This window comes from Cucumis sativus, chromosome 2 (assembly GCF_000004075.3).
Source record: "Cucumis sativus cultivar 9930 chromosome 2, Cucumber_9930_V3, whole genome shotgun sequence".
NCBI classification, from domain to species: Eukaryota; Viridiplantae; Streptophyta; class Magnoliopsida; order Cucurbitales; family Cucurbitaceae; genus Cucumis; species Cucumis sativus.
Window position 1 is genome coordinate 5818132 of NC_026656.2, and position 19147 is coordinate 5837278.

The 19147-nt window shown below is 29.8% G+C and overlaps 1 protein-coding gene and 1 long non-coding RNA gene across 2 annotated transcripts; both read left to right on the forward strand.

Moving 5' to 3' along the window:
* The first annotated feature begins 1341 nt into the window (after positions 1-1341).
* Positions 1342-1770, forward strand: LOC116402248. Its single transcript, XR_004214737.1, has 2 exons — positions 1342-1461; positions 1554-1770. It is a non-coding gene; the product is annotated as an uncharacterized LOC116402248 (long non-coding RNA).
* Positions 1771-14925: 13155 nt separating this feature from the next.
* Positions 14926-17859, forward strand: LOC101203040. The gene is made up of 6 exons (XM_004151398.3): positions 14926-15299; positions 15645-15762; positions 15894-16105; positions 16185-16212; positions 16320-16431; positions 17538-17859. Exons 1-6 carry the CDS (start codon positions 15045-15047, stop codon positions 17617-17619), a joined length of 807 nt encoding a protein of 268 aa, XP_004151446.1. The 5' UTR covers positions 14926-15044; the 3' UTR covers positions 17620-17859.
* The last annotated feature ends 1288 nt before the right edge of the window (positions 17860-19147 follow it).

Below are 19147 nucleotides of genomic sequence, written 5' to 3' on the forward strand. Positions count from 1 at the left end.
ATTTTTTTTCTCTTTTATTACTTATCTATTTATTTACTTTCGTTAGCCACGGTTTCTATTTATTTTTATTTATTTATTTTAACTTATTTTACTCGCATGCATAATAATTATTATCATGTAGTATTAAATTTATGAATACTTTTTACACTTTACAATGTTATCATGGTATTTTGTATCAATTATTTTTTCTTATATTATATTTATCTTTATATTTTACCATCCAAAAAAATATTTAAGAGTTCGTAATTTCTAAATTCTTGAGGTGAGGAATTCAGTTCTTTGGGAGTCCAAGATCAATTTCCAACATTTTTAAAAAAATAAAATTTTATCTTATTTCCTTAATCCATCGTGTGATATATTTGATTCCATTGTACATTATTTCCTATTGACCTAATTTTGAAATGTTTCTTAAATTTTCTTTTTTAACCATTTAGAAATTTTTACTTTAAAACTATTCCTTTCAATTTTTTTAAAAAATATTTAAAATATAAATCTATATTTCATATGTTTTCCTTAATCACCTTTTTTAATAACTCACTTCTATTTCGCTAAAAATATTCCTATGATGGAATCTAGGAAATTTGGGAGTCCGATTTCCTAGAATTCTTAAGGTGATGGATCACATCTTTGGAAGAAAAAATGAATTTAACCAATGTTTTAAAAAAAAAATCTTTATTCAAATACTAGCCTATGATAGATTTTGAGAAATTATAATAATTTCTCATTTTCTTAAGGTGAGAAACTTCGCTTCAATATATAGTCTAATTAATGGAATATAATTTAACTTATTTTATGAGATCATTGCTTCAAATATTGGAGTAATGAGAGATGAAATAAAACATTATAATAAATTTAAAAATATTTTCAATCCAAGATTTTAAATTTGGCCACCGTTTTTCTAAATGAGTATTGTGGGGTGCTAATATCTTCCCCACACATAAATGACTCCCGAACTCAATTCTATTTTTTGCAGACAATTTTTTAAAATTTTTTTATTTTATTTCGGTGTTCAATCACACCGTAAAAAAGATTGGTGGCGACTCCTATTTTATTTTAAAACTAGCTCTTTTGAGGACGTCGGCTGCTCTGCGTCGTCTCGGGCACGTGGCGACATATCTAATGCATAATAAGGTTTTGTTATTCTGTTTTATTTAAAATTAGTTCTATTGGTGTCAATCCTTCACTATTTTGAACATTTCCTTCAATAGAAGAATTTGTTTTCCTACACTAAATTAACACCATGTTTTTGCTTTTTTTAAGGCTTGTATAACGCCCTCTCGCTTTGAAGTTTAAGGAAGAGACGCTTTAAATACACTTTCACATTTTGTAGAACACATCCTTCATAATCAATAATCTCATCGAAGCATAAGGATCCAAATCGTCTCAGAGACATGGCAACCCAAAAGCTTGCTACAATATCAATTGTTGTTTTGATGATATTCGCATGTATTGCATCAACAAGTATGCTCTTTAACTCATAAGTACTCTAATTCCATACAACTATTTTTGCTAGAACAATATTTTATACCATGTTATCTTTGTTAATATGGCAGCAAAAGGAGACGTTTTGAATGTGCATTGTGTTCGACCATGCTCTGATACTTATGACGACGAGTCGTGTTATAATGATTGCATTCAAGAGAATCTTGGTGCTGGATTTTGTTACCCGAAACTACCTAGCACCGATAAAGATTGTTGTTGCAATGTTTGACAATAATTGATTGCGTAACATTTTATTGAAACTTATAAATAAAATTTAATATTTTACAATATCTCTTTCATTCATCTGACCATCATAACTTGTTTTTTTTTTTTTAACTATCAATTATTGTTCCATCAACTAACTGTAATTGAGGAGAAAAAATCAATTTTGCAGATGAAACAAATAATAGGTTGTTTTAACTCAAACATTTAATTAAGAATAAGAGAAATTCGTTTGTAGAGGAAGAACATTTTCTTCTCTAAATAGTTTTAGAAATTAACATTTACTCAAAATTGAGTTTTTAATTCTTAAATAAAACAAGCAAAACAATGTTATATTTATGGCACAAAATTATTTTTGCATTCATATGTATTTAGAGCTTTCTATAGCTTTGGTAGATCCAAAAATATATTGTTATCATAGGCCTCAATATTCTGAGAATTGAATGTTGACTTTGCTCGTGTGGGTTTTCTTTCATGAAATAGTTCTTCAAAATGTAGATCTTTGGTTACGATTGGTTGCAATAAAAATTCTAGATTTTTAGCTTTGGATGTGTAGTACTATATTAGTTGAAAAGTATTGACAATTATGCCATAATTATGTTGCCAAAGAGATTATTCTTAGAGTTACTCAATTATAAATTACCATAGATTGTTTAAAAAGAAGCACAATAACTCAGTAAGTTACTAATATGAATCGATGCCAATGAGAGTTTTCTTAATCGATCCTTCAATAGTGCATGTGGCAACCAATGTTGGTTAAAGTGATTGCTCTAATCCAAAATATATATGCAGCCACAGAAATAAACTCTTCCATCATTTCATGAAGTCAACAAAATGTTATTATCAATTAAATGTTAGTGATGAATAAGGAATTCTCTATTAATATAGACGAAATCCAGAAATTAGCCAGTTATCCTTAATAGTTACCCTTAATCCTAAGCAGCATTTTCCTTAATCCTAGAACATCTCTATCAAAATTTTGGGTTTCAATGCATCTAAAAAGTGTCACAAATAGATTTCATGACATTTTTTTTTGTCCTTGAAGCTCTTGTTAAGAAAAGATTATCAATAACACTTACTAAAATTGTCGTAATAACTAAATCAATGACGTTATGTTGTTGACAATATCGTTAAGCTAGCATGTTATATGTCGTAATCACATATGCATTGACAATTTGCCTATGTCGAACTTCAAGAATTGTTTTTTTTTTCTTTTTCAGATGCACCCTTCCTTTTATTCACAACACATATGAAATGTCATGAATAATTTATTCACCAATAGTTATTGTTGAACGAGAAATTTTGGACCAATGATAAATTGGCACGTCATATATCAAATTAATGATGAAAATACAAATAATTGAATTTGCGACTAATTAAAAGTTGACATGAGTCCTAGACTGAAATTGAAGACATAAATTGGGAAATCCCGATGACGCCATGTGTTTTCATCATGATCATTGGATCAAGTTAATTATGTTGGTCAATTAAATATTATTTATTTGGACTAAAGTTAAATTGAGAAAAAAAAATCTTAATTTAGCACAAATGCTAAATAAGACTCAAATCCATATGGTTAAGCTTAGAGGATCTCATTCAGGGACCGGTCAAACCTAAATCTATAAATTCCACTAGAGAACACTATAAATAGATGAGTTTTTTTCATTTATGGGAGGACTTATAAATTTTTACTAAATTTTTACTCTAGAGAGTCTAGAGAGAATTCTCTCAACGACCAGAAGACTCCCTAATTTTATTTGGGATTTGAAAATCTATTTTTTTCTTTTCTTTTACGGTTAATATTTTTGTGTATTATAATTATTATTTTTATTATTATTATTAAATATATGGGTGGCGGCAAGGTTTAAAAAAAAAGAAAACTTCCTTTTCTTTTCCTTTTATTTTTTTATTATTATTTATATATTTATTTGTTGTAGTTGTCTACCATTTGTATTTTCCTTTTATATTTATTTTTGTAATTTGCTTTTTTCGCGTGCATAATAATTATTATCATGTAATATTAAATTTATGAATATTTTTTACACTTTCCAATATTACCATGATATTTCATATCAATTATTTATTTATTTTTTTCCTTATATCGTATTTATCTTTACATTTTATCATTCTAAAAAAAATCTGACAATGGAATTAGAAATATCTGGGAGTCCGTTATTTCTAAATTCTTGAGGTGAGGGAATCGGTTCTTTGAGAATCCAAGATTCGATTCCCAATTTTTTTTAAAAAAATAAAATCTTATTTTTTTTAGGTTATATTATATTTGATTTCATTGTGCATTATTTCCTATTGACCTAATTTTGAAGATCCTTCCTAAATTTCCTTTTTTAACTGTTTAGAAATTTTTACTTTACAACTATTTCTTTTAATTTTTTTAAAAAATGTTTAAAATATAAATCTATATTTCATATGTTTTCCTTAATCAACTTTTTTAATAACTCCTATTTCGCTAAAAATATTCCTATGATGGAATCTATGAAATTTGGGAGTCCGATTTCCTAGAATTCTTAAGGTGAGGGATCACATCTTTGGAAGTCCGAGATTTGATCCCAAGAAAAAATGAATTTAATCAATGTTTTAAAAAAAAATCTTTATTCAAAGACTAGCCTATGATAGATTTTGAGAAATTGTAATAATTTCTCATTTTCTTAAGGTGAGAAATTTTCCTTCAATATATAGTCTAATTAATTGAATATAATTCCACTTATTTTATGAGATCATTGCTTCAAATGTTGGAGTAATGGGGATGAAATAAAACATTAGTTTAAAAATAAATTTAAAAATATTTTCAAATTCAAGATTTTAAATTTGACCACCGTTTTTCTAAATGGGTGTTGTGGGGTGTTAATACCTTCCCCACACACAAATGACTCCCGAACTCAATTTTAGCTTTCGCAGACCATTTTTTTAAAATTGTTTATTTTATTTCGATGTCCAATCACACCGTAAAAAAGATTGGTGGCGACTCCTATTTTATTTTAAAACTAGCTCTTTTGAGCACGTCGGCCGCTCCGCGTCGTCTCGGGCACGTGGCGACAGGCGTCTCAAGGAGATTGTCTATTCGTAACTGACACTGGATCAGACTAACGTGTTAAGTTTGGGTTGGCTGCAGAACGCGACAAAATGAGAAGGTGACACGTGTAAAGCGTAAAAATGACCCATGGATGTGAAAGATCTCTATAAATAGGACCATAGATCGAAAGAAAAATGGCATAAGGTGCTACCCTTCTAATAATCTGTAAAGAATAGAGTTTCGAGGGTCGAACTACAAAAAAAGGGAAAGTGAAATCAGAAACGAAAGATTGGTGTCACAAGTGTGTGTGAGTGATCTTTCTAAATGAATGTTTGTTTGTGGGTAGTTCTTATAAATGAAGGATTGTTTTGAAATGATGAATGATTGTCACTATGTTATTCACAAGTTAGCCAAATTGCATTTTTTCCTTCATTTTCTTCTATTATCATGTGTTTGAACCTCATTATTTTATATAAAAGGCGACAATACAAGTTATTACCTATATATGTTATTAACTTATCTGGGTTGAGTTGAATTCAAATAAATGAAAAATTTATAGCTTGGATTAGATCACGGATTCATCGAAAATAACCAAAACCAAACTAGTTTTAGAGCTTATTATTAATTTTAAAAAAAATATGCTTTTTTACTATACAACTAAATGTACCTATATTTTTTTTACTATTATTATAATTTAATAAATTTATTCTCCAACAACTCATAAAAATATTTTTTAAGCATTTCAAAAACAACTTAACAAATGATATAAATTAAAAATTTATTATTTATCTTAATTTAATATATAAAAAATTGGTTAATTTTCATAAATACGACAAAACACCATAATATTTACGGCTCACATAGTAAAATAAAAAAAGCCTATGAAGTTGGTCATTTTGTTTGAATATTTCAATTTTCCCCTTCTTTTCCATCTTTTTTCTTTTGCATTTGTTCTTTTATATTTTTTTTATTTTTTTTCAAGATCGTGTGTCAAATATAAAAGATCTTGGTACACGATCTAGCACACAATCTTGAACAAAAAAAAATATTGGGATATCAATACACATATCAAATATAAAAGATATTGAAAAAAAAAAAGCGACGGTATATTGGTAGTTTAGGTTTGGATACACGATCGTGCAACCCAATAATCTAAAAGATTCAATTGGTATATGATCTTAAAATATAATTGGAATATTAGTACACAATTATATATTTTACGTGCGCGAGTTATTGAAATATTTATAGTTAAAGAAACAATCTTGCAAACTTAAATTAATATATGTCCACAATTTAAAACATTGTACTCTTTACATTCTTTATGAAATGTTGAACATTTTTAATCTTAAGACTTAAGTTTGACCCATTTATGGCATGCTTTTTTTTCTTAATTTCCCTCCTTAATTTTAGTAAAATTTTTACTAAATGACTGTTTTTTAAAGAAAAAAAATAGTTTAAAAGTAATATCTATAATGTTATTCATCTACTATTTTGAACTATTGACATGATGGATTTACTTGATTTAAGATTTGTCTAACACCATGTGGTTTTGAAGTTTTAGGAAGAGAAATGCTTTAAATACACTAATAATTTCATCAAAACACGAGGATCCAAATATTCTAACAGATATGGCAACCCAAAAGCTTGCTACAATATCAATTGTTGTTTTGGTGATATTCCCATGTATTGTATCGACAAGTATGCTCTTTTAACTCATAATTCCTCTCATTTCACAAAACTGTTTTTGCTAGAACAATGTTTAATACAATGTTATTTTTGGTAATATGCAGCAAAAGGAGACGTTTTGAATGTGCATTGTGTTCGACCATGCTATGATACTTATGATGACGAGTCATGTTATAATGATTGCATTCGAGAGAATCTTGGTGCTGGGTTTTGTTACCCAAAGCTACCTAGCACTGATAAAGATTGTTGTTGCAATGATTGACAATATTTATTGTTTCTTAATATAAGATTGTGTAGTATTTCATTGAAAATTTTATATAAAATTTAATGTTTGATGATATCTCTTTCATTTGATTAACTTTATTTGTTCTTTTCTAACACATTCAATTGTTGATCCACCAACAAGTTGCAATAGAGGGAAAAATCAAGTTAGAAGTCGAAATAAATAACGAAGTATTGCTAACATGAGCTTAGCTCAACTGCACCCGTATGTTCATGTGGACAAAAGGTCCGCAGAAAAACAATCTTTCGTAAACAATTTCACAAATGTTCTGAACTAAAATTTAACCTTATTTTCATTATTTATTATAAATGATTTTCAAAATTAATTTCAAAATATTTCCTTATTCATGGCAACACAAATTTACTATGTAAATGATAACTTCCTTATTTATGCTACGAATCAATGTATAGTTTTATTATGGGAATAATTTATTTTTTAATATAAAATAAAATCTTTTCTAATATGGAATAATGTAATAATTAAATAGAAACTTATATAACTATTTTCATCACCATATTAAGAATCTTATAAATTTCTTTCAACGCCAACCATGAGTTCTTCATCCTGGGTTGGGTTTGGTTGGGTTGTCAGATATTTATTTCTTTTCTTTTCCTTTTTAAGGATTTTTTTATTAACTTAAAATATTTAAATTTGTTTACAATCTATGTTAATAACTAAAATTTCCACAAAAAAAATCAAAATCAAATGTACCTATTACAAACTTCAAACAAACAACATAATCATACAAATTATAATATTTATAAAATATAATATATATTTTAATAATATTAAAAATTCAAGTTGGTTTGGGTCAACACAAATTTTAAAAAATGTAACCCGAACCCAACCATCTCGAAAAAAAACATAAAATTTTTAACCAAACTCAATCCAAAATAAAAATCTAACTCAACCTAACCCTAAACCCTAAACCCCTAAACATACATATTCTTCTTGAACGTGAGAATATTATCTCGTTTCAACTTAAATGTGAAAGCAGTTTTGCAGAAAAAATTTTGAAGCCAAATTGCAGACAGTATTCCATAAAAGCAAATTGCTGCATCTTGTCAAAGATTATTGAAACGAGGTAGAACCAATGCTACTGTGCTTCAATCTTAACCTCAGGACATGACTATGTTTAGATTGTTTCCTGTAATTAAAAAAAAAAAAAAAATCCTTCAATCTTATGTATTCTAAATTTCTTCTGTGTTCTTTACAAGGTTTGGTGATGTTTCGTACATAATGGAATTTGGTGCATCAACTGTGTACTTTCTTTGTTTTTTTAGTTTTTCTAATTTTATCTCATGCATAATATGGTTTTCTTATTCTCTGTTTTATTTAAAATCAGTATCTTTGATGTCAATCCTTCGTTATTTTGAACATTGCCTTCAATAGAACTATTAGTTTTCCTACACTAAATTAACACAATGATTTTACTTTTTTAAGGCTTGTCTAACGTCCTATCGTTTTGAAGTTGTAGGAAGAGACGCTTTAAATACACTATTTTACATTTTGTAGAACATATCCTTCAATAAATAATTTGATAAAAGCACAAGGATCCAAATCGTCTAAGAGACATGGCAACCCAAAAGCTTGCTACAGTATCAATCGTTATGTTGATGATATTGGCGTGTATTGTATCAACAAGTATGCTCTTAATGACTCTTAACTTCTCTAATTCCATAAAGTTATTTTTGCTAGAACAATGTTTTAAACAATGTTATTTTTGATAATATGGCAGCAAAGGGAGACGTCTTGAACGTGAATTGTGTTCGACCATGCTCTGATACTTATGACGACGAGTCGTGTTATAATGATTGCATCCGAGAGAATCTTGGTGCTGGATTTTGTTACCCAAAACTACCTAGCACTGATAAAGATTGTTGCTGCAATGTTTGATCAAGAAAAGAGAAAAGAGAAATGTTTGTTGTTTCTTAATATAAGATTGTGTGTAACATTTCATTCAAACTTTTAAAGAAAATTTAATATTTTTAACATATCTCTTTCCTTCATTTCACCATCATAACTTGTTCTTCCTTACACAATCAAGTTCGATCAACAAACTGTAATAGAGGAGAAAAAATCAACTATGAAGATGAAATAAATAATAGGTTGTTTCAACTCAAAACATTTAAGACTGAGGAATTTGTTCGTAGCCGAAGAACATTTTAAATAATGCATATTATTAAAGTGTAGGCTATGTATGTGAATTAATAATTTATCACATTGGGTTATTTTATTAAATTTGGCATATTATGTGATCTATTTAATGAAGACCCAAGATTCCTAATTGAGTATAGACTAAAGGAAGCCTACTCCTAGATTGATTAGGATTTAATGAAGACTCTAAGTGAATTAATATATAAAGAGACTTAGTGTTATGGTCCCTAATATATCAAAACAATAAGCACTCAATCTTTCTTATATCTCATCAAGAGAAAGACTCCATTAAGGGCATTCAAAGTTTTTGTTGAGGAAGATAATAGTCATTTTATAGCCATCAGACAATAACCATTTTATAGCTATTATCAGCGGAATCTAGTATGTAACTTATTATTGACAATTTTGCATGGAATGATCTTGCGTTATAGATTAATCATGTGTGCAAGAAGAAGATAAGTATAAATTAATCATGTTATAGATTCAAGATTAATCATACCGTGGTTTTAAGTTTAACTGATCTAGATTGAAGATTTGATTAATCATTGCCGTGAACTCAAGTTTAATTGATCATGTTGTAGATTCAAGATTCGATTAATCATGTTGTGAATACAAGTTAAATTTGATCAAGATTAATTGATCATCGTGTGGATTAAATTTGAATGATAATTTTTTAAGAACATTCACATGCATGTTTATGTTATACTAGCAAACAATGTGTGCGATACACATGAAAATCACACATGAAAAAATTATAGTTTTAACTTAACTTTATGAAATTGTAATAGTAATTTCAATATTTTTATATTTATATCTTTTTTATATTAACATGGAAAATGAATTTATTCAATAAAGAGACAATACTGTTATCTTTCGAATATATCTTTGAATTTGATTTTTTTTCATAATTCAAATTTCATTTCCTTACATCTTGAGCTTACACATTGCAAACTTAACCATCTAATATATATATATATATTCAAATAAAGTAGAAAATAGAAAGGTTGTTACTTGTGTAATAGCATATAGCATTATGTAATATCAATTATGGAAGATGGAAAAAAGTTACATTACGACCCTAATAACACAGAGCATTAATTAATATTAAAAAAGTGTAACTTCTATCGTTGAATGTGAAAATGACAACAAATATTAAATCTATGTGAATGATAAAATTGTCACTAAAATAAATTATAATGAAATGGTAAAACATCCACCAAAATCATATTTCTTTTGAAATTATGAAATTATAAATATGAAATCATCATTTTTTTTTAATGATTTTGTAGGTAGAAAATTAAAGGAAAATTTTTAATATTTCTTGGTTCACACATTTTATTACTTTCCTTTTATACTTAATAAGTCACTCAACCATTTCATTAATAAAAAAAAATTAAATGTAGAAAAAAACATGAGTAATATTTCATGGTTACATTAAAAAATATTCTCAATATATTACATGATTTAAACATAAAGGGCATAGACATATATACATGTCAACCACGAATTTGTTAGCTCAAGTTTCTCCAAGTTATATTTTAGATTGTATTGGTCGAAATAACATGTTATCAAAGTAGGCTTTGTTATCTAGATTAGTTTAATTCTAATATATAGGATTTATATATTCATTGATTTATGTGAATAATTATCAATCCAACATAAGATAATTATTTGGCAAAATTATGAGTATGCATGTGGTAATGAGTAGGTGAGGATTATAAGGATTGCTCATGTAGAAAATAGTCAGTAAAGAGAAAGGTTAATTTTTTGACAAAGTTTACAGTCAGTACTTTGATTATTACGTTGAGACTACCATTTACAGTTGGTGTCTCTACCCAAAGGTTAGACATCAATGTTGTGTTATGTATCTTGTAAAAGGGATCCACCATATATGTGAAATTATTTTGTCATATTTTATTTTATGCACCTATTAACTGTGAGTATATCATTTATTTGCTTATTCTTTGTTCAATTGGTCTTGCTCAAATATCTGAAAATCTAAATTCAATCCCTAAGTTGAATGGATCGAATTTCAAGATTTGGAAGGAAAGTCTAGAGATACTTCTCGGGTGTATGGATCTTGCATTAAGAAACGATGAACTTGCTTCTACTAAGGAACAACTGAATGCAAGTAATATTAAGAAGGAGAAACGGTCAAATCGCATGTGTTTGATGATTATTAGGCCCTCCATTCCAGTCTTTTTGGGGTTCTATCACTAAAAGTGAATGCCAAAAAGTTTCTTGCCAAAATTGAAAAATATTTTGCTAAAAATGAAAAAGGGGAAAGAAGTAGTCTTTTGACTACTTTAACTTCCATGAGGAATAAGGGCAATGAAAACATGAGGGAGTACATTGTGGAAATGTTCAATCTCGCTCGTAAATTAAAGGCACTTGATATCGAGATAAATAAAAAAATTTCATACATCTGGTACTTATCTCTTTTTCGGTACAATTCACTTAGTTTAAGATAAGTTATAATACTCAGAAGGATAAGTGGAGTACTAATAAGCTTAGCTCACAATGTGCGCAGGAAGAAGATAAGATTAAGAGAGAAAGGACTGAAAGTGCTCACTTCTCAACTAACTATCATGGTAAGAATAAAAGAAAACATACAGATGTTGTAGAAGGGAAATCTCAGTTAAATAAGAAACAAGCTATAGAGAATCCTTGTTTTTTCTACAAAAAGAAAGGTCATCTCAAGAAAGATTGTTCCATGTACGCCAAATGGCATGTAAAGAAGGGTAAACTTCTTACTTTTATTTGTTCTAAAGTTAATTTAGCTTCTGTACTTATAGATACGTGATGGGTGGATTTTGGGTACTACTACTCACATAAGTATGTACATGCAAAGTTGCTTGTAGAGTCAATCTGTAACCTCTCAGGTCCAAGATTTGTAATTTGGATCACTGACATTTCCATGCATCCTCTACAACCAAGCAGTACCATCCTTACTATCCTTAAAGGCTTATTAGAGTGAAAGTTCTTTCCACAAAACAACACGAGTCCTTTCAGCATGCTTTGTCCTCACTCACATGCATCCTAGGAATATTCGCATGAGGTCACCCAAAAGGAAGGTTCACCTTGTTGATATAGATATTAACTTTTAATTCTTTTAATTCTTTCTTAACATTACTTTTATATCCTCAGAATCTCTCTTATTCAGATGTGATACCAGTTCATTCATATCTTCCTCCTAATCTCGGACATTACATGATCGTCAAATGGTGTTATAAGATTCATCTATGTGGGTGATGGCAAAGCAGTTCCAGTTGAATCTATGGACAATTTTAGATTACTTTATAAAACTGGTTGTTTTTTTTATTATTATTTGAATGATAATTTTATTGTACTATCATTTAAACGGGAACTTAGTTTCTATTTCTAGTTTGGTTTTTCTTGTTCTTTTGGAAATAATAAAGTTAGTCTTTTTCAAAACTTCAAGCTTATTGATATTGGTTCTTTAATTGATAACCTATACATCCTTAATTCTTATGTTTCATCTAACAAGGTTATGTTATGTAAATCATGTGGTACAAAGCTTAAGTTAAATGAGAATTTTGCTATGTTGTGATACAAGCGTTTAAGTCACATCTTTAAATAAATAATTCATAGACTTGTGTCAGATGGAATTCTTGATTCCCTTGATTTTAGCAAATTTGAAATTTGTGGGAAATGTATTAAGGAAAAACATAAAAAAATTAGGTACCAACAGATGTTCAAACGTCTTAGAACTAATACATACAGACATTTGTGGCTCATTCCCTACGACTTCTTTGAATGGACAACAATATTTTATTACGTTCATAAAAGACTATTCAAGATATGAGTACATATAATTCATGAGAAGTCCCAATTTTTGGACGTATTCAAGTCTTTTAAAGTTGAAGTTAAACTTCAACTTGGAAAGAAAATTAAGGCATCAAGTCTGATCGTGGTGATGAATACTACTATAAATATGATGGATCGGGTGAACAACGTCTAAGACCCTTTGCCAAATACCTAGAGAAATGTGGAATCATCCCACAATACACTATGCCAGGAAAATCGAGCATGAACGGTGTAGCGAAAAGGCGAAATAGAACACTTAAGGGGTGTTTGGCCCATAGGTTTGGAATTAGGGGGTTTGGCATTTGAAGTCAAACTCATGTTTGGACACTTGGATTAAAATTTATGGAATGTCATATGTCTTAGAAAAAATTTCACTTGAGCATCTTATCAATGATCATTGATGTTGGCAACAAATGTTAGTCAACTTCACAATCAACCACGATGATCGACCATGATCAATCGACGGTCATAACAATCAATTGTCTTAACCGTCAGCTTCAGATCATTTTGATCGTCAGCTTCAGATCGTCTTGACTGTCGATTATCAATTGTCGATCGTCGGTGACTAGTCATCTTGATCGCTGGTGACCCATAACTTTGGACATTATTGTCGTTGGGTGAACATCTTGATTGACGACAACCAATCGTTATCGTTAATTATCAATGTCAACAAACGATCGTAGTGATGGTCAATGATCAATAGTCATGACCCTTAACAACTGATTGTCCTGATGGTCAACGACCAACCAATTGTCTTAAAATTTGCGATCGTTAACCGTCTTCACCATTGATCAACGACCGTTTCACTAAGGCTTCCTACATTCTTTCCTATCGGATTGAATAGTAAACACTATTCATGCCCATGTTACATTTTTTTTCGAATTCAATCTAAAAAATTCATCAACCAACTCCGAACATCGCCCCTACTTCGTCGACAAATTTCCAATCACCAACTTTTGCATTCACTACAAAACCTTAAAAATTAATAAAAATGAATTTTTTAAAAACTTTTTTTAAGTCGTTCCAAATGCGCTTTGATTTAATCACAATAATATTTTTTTAAAACACACATTTTTCATTATTCTATTTTTTCTTCTTTTGAATTTTTTTAATAACTATTATTATTAGATAATCTTTTTTTTTAATTATCTCTTTTCCCTTCTTTATTTAAAATTAATATTTCCTTCATTTTAAGAGATTTTGTTATATTTTTTCAAAGGAGAAAATTGATGACCTATCTATTGTGATCTCGAGTATAAATCAAATAGTAGTATAGTAAAAATTGTAAATATATATATCACATATATACTATGGTTTATTTTTAGTCTGATAATATTTTTAAATTTGTTTGTTGGTCAATTTAACTAGAATGACTTCAGACTTATTTTTGATTAACTTAAGAAAAATGTTTATATATATATATATATATATATATATATATATATATATATATATATATATATATAAACTCGTTTTTATTTAGACTATTTTGATAAAAGTGGTTTAAAATAGATTGAATGCGTGCCATAGAAAGACAACCATAACTATGACTAAATATAACTCTAGTTAGACTTTCATTTTGCATAACTCTTTTGGTTATGCTTATTTTGAAAACTATTATATCATTTTCAATGCTGTTTAATTAGAATTTTCGTAAACTCCATTCGATTACATGATTTGTTATATTTTTATGAATAGTTTGTAATATTCCTATTAGGCCATTTATGCTAATGCAACTATAATCAAAATTATTGTTATCAAATATTAAAATTTCTCGTTCTTACATTATTGTAATTAACATCAATTTAGTCAAAAAATTGAATTAGAGATACAAAGTATGAAAATAAATAAATAAAAATTTTGATACAAAACAAATTTAGAACGTACAATTAATAAATAAATAAAAACTAAACAAATTAGCTAAACCGAGAATTCAAAACCAACACCCAAAGGAGACATCAGAAATCTAGATTTTCAAATTCTGCACCTTAAATACAAACATATGTAATTCAACTCACATTTAATTTCCAAATATTTGATTTTGAGGTCGTAAAAGGACTACTAATTTAATTTTTTTAGAAAGAAATATATTTTGATTTGATGGACCAGATAACTTGACATTCAAATTATTAAATGAACCTTTTTAGTCTAAAAAAAAAACTAAATTTGATGGAGTATCACCAATATCACAAAACAATGGGTTTTTCATGGGAAGAGATTTAAAAAGAAATCATTTATATCCCTCACTAATATATATCTAAAATAATGGAAATCAAATCATTATCCGTTGGAGTTCCGTAGAAGAGAACGATACCGCAACAAAACTTCGCCATTATTGAAGCAAGCTTTGTACAGATGAAGGGCGGCCATGGCGCTCTGGAGGTGGCCAAGACGGTCATCGAGGTTGCAGATGTGGCTTGGTCCGCGATTGAGTGTTGCCATAACCATATACCCAGCCACGATTCCCCTGAGCCCACTCTTACAGAGGAAGAACAACTTCATGCTTTGCGATCTGAGAATCGGAGATTGAGGAAGTTGCTTGAACAAAATCTCCACCTTCTTCAGAACATATCTGAATCTCACTGTTTGCTCAAGGATTGCCCTCCCGATGTATTTCCTCCATTTCCCTTCTTTTTCAAGCTTTTGCCTCTAAATTTTTGGCAGCTTTCAAATTTCGTGCTGTTCCCAATTTTAGGGTTTTATTTTTTATTTAATGCCGATGAAGATGTTCTTTTATCTTTGGTTAATTATAAACGGCCATTAGTTTAGTTTATTCAGGTAATGAATCTTTCGGTCCCGGCCGTAGGGTAATTTACGCTGAATAATTTTTGCTTGAGATTTTAAGGACGTGTTTTTCTTTCCTAAACTGCGATATATAATAAAGATCATAGGATGGTATTTGGTTCCTTTCAATTATTGAACTCAAGTGGTGTATTTGGATCTCATAAATGGCAGTTGTACGCTCGTCTCGTTGCGACAGTGGATTCTGAAAAGTTCTTAAATGAAATTAAATCCCTCAACGAAGCATCAAAAGATGGAATTAGCTATGAATTTCCTTTCAGGGAAGCTACAGGTTTTTTCTTTTTTTTCTTTTTCTTTTTTTCTTTCTTGAACCAAAACATGATGCATTGATTGGTACTGAAATCTTATATTCATATTCATTGCTTGATGTTTTTTCTCTCCCTTGTATTGTTCTTTGGTTAGGAGCCGATTCGCACGCAGCTGATATTCTTGTGAATGTTAGCCATGAAGCCCCCAGTTGGTGGGTATGGGTTACTGAAGATATGGTTCCGAACAACGTTGAGGAATGGAGTGGAATTGATGATGAAAGTTATGTGATTGTATCTGAAGAACATGTGGTGGAGGCAGTTGCCCACTTTATGGCTAGATGTATTATGTCAAACCCAAAAACCCGGGTATGCCTATCACTTTGAATGGAATTTCTGTTTGGTTTTCTATAACGAATCTTAAATATTCAAGTTTTTCAAAATGCAGAATATATCACCTGAGGAGCTGCAGAAAGGTATGATTTTCCTTTTGTTAATTTAACTTCTGGATTGTGGTGATTATACTTGGGTGACGACAATTGTTGAATTAATATTTTGTGCTATTTAACATCTCTATTTGCAGCAATAGCTAAGGCACTTGATGGTATGGGCAGCAAAGTGGAGAAGATGTTTGAAATTTGGCATGCTGGGCTGCTGTTTTATTCCTTAGCCACTTGGGGGCTTGCACTGGCAGGGTCAGTTTTCCTTTATTTATTTTCCTTGTCAAAATGATTGCCATTTCATTATTCCCCATACCTCATGTAGAATACAAAACATCATATGTGATAGGAGAATTCACTCTGGTGAACTCTTGAACTCACGATTGTTGAATTAGAGGGATGAATTTCAGAATGCTTGAATCTTAAATCCCTTGTTCTAGCTCTTTTCAAGCTTAACTTGTCAACAAAATAGAGCTTTCCAAATTAGGACCCGACAACACATAGCTGAGTTTCTCATGCGTGCTTGATGTAGATGTCCATAACTTAAAGGGTTGTTTGAGGCATTGAGTTGAGTTCTGAAATCTAAAATTAGTATACGTTTGAGTTAGGAAGTTTGTGTTTGGGGTGCAAACCGTTTGTGAAACATGAGAGAGAGGGAGATAGAGAAAAAGAAGGGAAGATAAAGTTCCTTGATAAATGCGTAAACTTTAATAGAAAACATTGTTCGAAGGTTAACCATCATGGATTGATCTAGTGGTAAAAAGTGAGGCAGTCTCAATAACCAAGGGTCATGGATTCAATCCACGGTGGCACCAACCTAGGATTTAATTTTCTACCGTTTCCTTGACACCCAACCCAAATGTTGTAGGATCAAGTGGGTTGTCCTGTAAGATTAATCGATGTGCGTGTAAGCTAGCTCAAACAATCACAGATATAAAAAAAACATTGTTGAAGTTAGTAGAGCTGAGTTAATTGATGTGGACTTATGAAGTCGGTGGGCCAAACACCCCCTAAGTTTTGCTATTTCGTAAAGGACTGAGCTCACGTTTTTCTGTACTTAGATGTGAGGGAGTGGAACATAAGTTCAAAATTTGATTAATTGATTCTTGGTTGGGTGACCCTGGGATTATTCTCTCAAGTTCTTTAGTTTTTGTACCCCTTTTCTCGCTTGTTCATCTCTTCTTTCAAACAAGTGTAAGCATATCTTGCGGAGATCGTGTGTTTAATCCCAAAGACAAACAAGAACTTCTGTTTAAGTTTCATATTAATTGTTTGATTAATTTGTTCGATCGTGAAGCTATTAGATACTCCTCGGGTATTGATTTTAGTGAAAACTTCAACATGGGTTTTCCATTTTGCAGCTTGTACAAGGGCCGGGCTATACTGAAACTGGCTGCCGCTGGCGTTCACCATACGAGCAAAGCGGTAATGAAGGTGCTCTGAAGAAGCAAATGATATTTCATCAAACGCATGATATTGCTTGGGGTTCATTTTTCTTTCTATCAAGTGATGTAAATAACTTTTAATATTTCTTGTGGCATTTTTTTTTCTTTTGGTGATTCGGTCTTTTGCGTTGTGTTGATTACTACTACAATTGTAAATCTTGTACAGTTGCTTCATTCCAGTTATACATTATGTTATAAAAAGATATGGATGTGGAAATTAATGAGGGTGTTTATGATTGTGGATTTTGTTATAGATTTGGAAACATCTTCCAATCATCCATCTCCCATCTCTTTTGGTGATGGAGGGAGGGGCATCCGTATGATAGGGGAAGTATAATGAGTTTTTCATTCAGATTCGGAAATTAATATTGAAAATAATGAAATTAACTATGATTATTTGTAAAAATAACTTCTAATAATTTGTCCATAGTTTCTATCTTGTTTTCGAGAATGTTTACAGCTCGTGTAAAAAAATCAAAAATCAAAAAGTTCATAAAGCTATTTTATAAATTTATTTGAGGTTCGTTCTTTCCATCGTATGTAATTTGTCTTGTTCTTTCTAAGTCTTGTTTAATTTTTTTTGGAACAGTTACTGTTATTTAATTGTGGTTCAAATCTAAACTATTCTTTTTTTTTTTCAAGATTGTTTTGATGTTCGCACGAAGTTTTCAAAAAAAATTTGATTCGTTGAGTTAAACTTGAGTTGATGTTGTGTTTTCGTTTGATGCAATGCGGTTCGATCTTTAGAATTTCTCTCGAGAATGATTTAGAGGAAGCGGAGTCTATAATGTTCTTGAAGTTAGAGTTTTGGAAGAAAACTTATATTATATCTTTAAACAAGCTTCAATCTTCGAGGGCGATTGATTTTGCAGGGTCTTTTAGGTTCTTGAGAATTCTCTCTAGACCTCATGAGTCAAAAATTTCCAACCAAAACTTTTCTAAGCTTTATGGACTTGAGCCTGATTGGTCCACGGACTAGACTCATGGGTTCAACCACATGAATTTGGATTATATTTACCTTTTGGGCTCAATTAAGCTTATTTGTTGACTCAAACTTAGTTCAGGTAACTAATATTTAATTGAACCAAAATAATTTTGATCCAACGGTTATAATGAAAACATGTGACATTATCAGAATTGATCAATTTATATTTGCAATTTGAATTTAGGATATATCAAAAATTTTAATTAGTTTCAAATTCAATTATTTACGCTTTAACAAATGATGTGACAATTTGTGATTGGTCTCAAAAAAATTTATTCAATAATACCATCGCTTATATTTGTCTACTTTTGTAATAATCGTTTAGATTTAAGTTTTTTTTCAAAATTTGTTGGTACATGATCGTTTAAACAGTTCCAATTCTAAACGACTTTTTAAAAGATTTTTTTGTACGAAATCTAAACAGTATAAAAAAATCTTGAAAAAAAAAATCATGTATCAAATCTAAACGATTATGTACCAAAAAATCTTGAAAAGAAAAAACTCAAATCTAAACAATCATAATAAAAATAAACAAATCTCG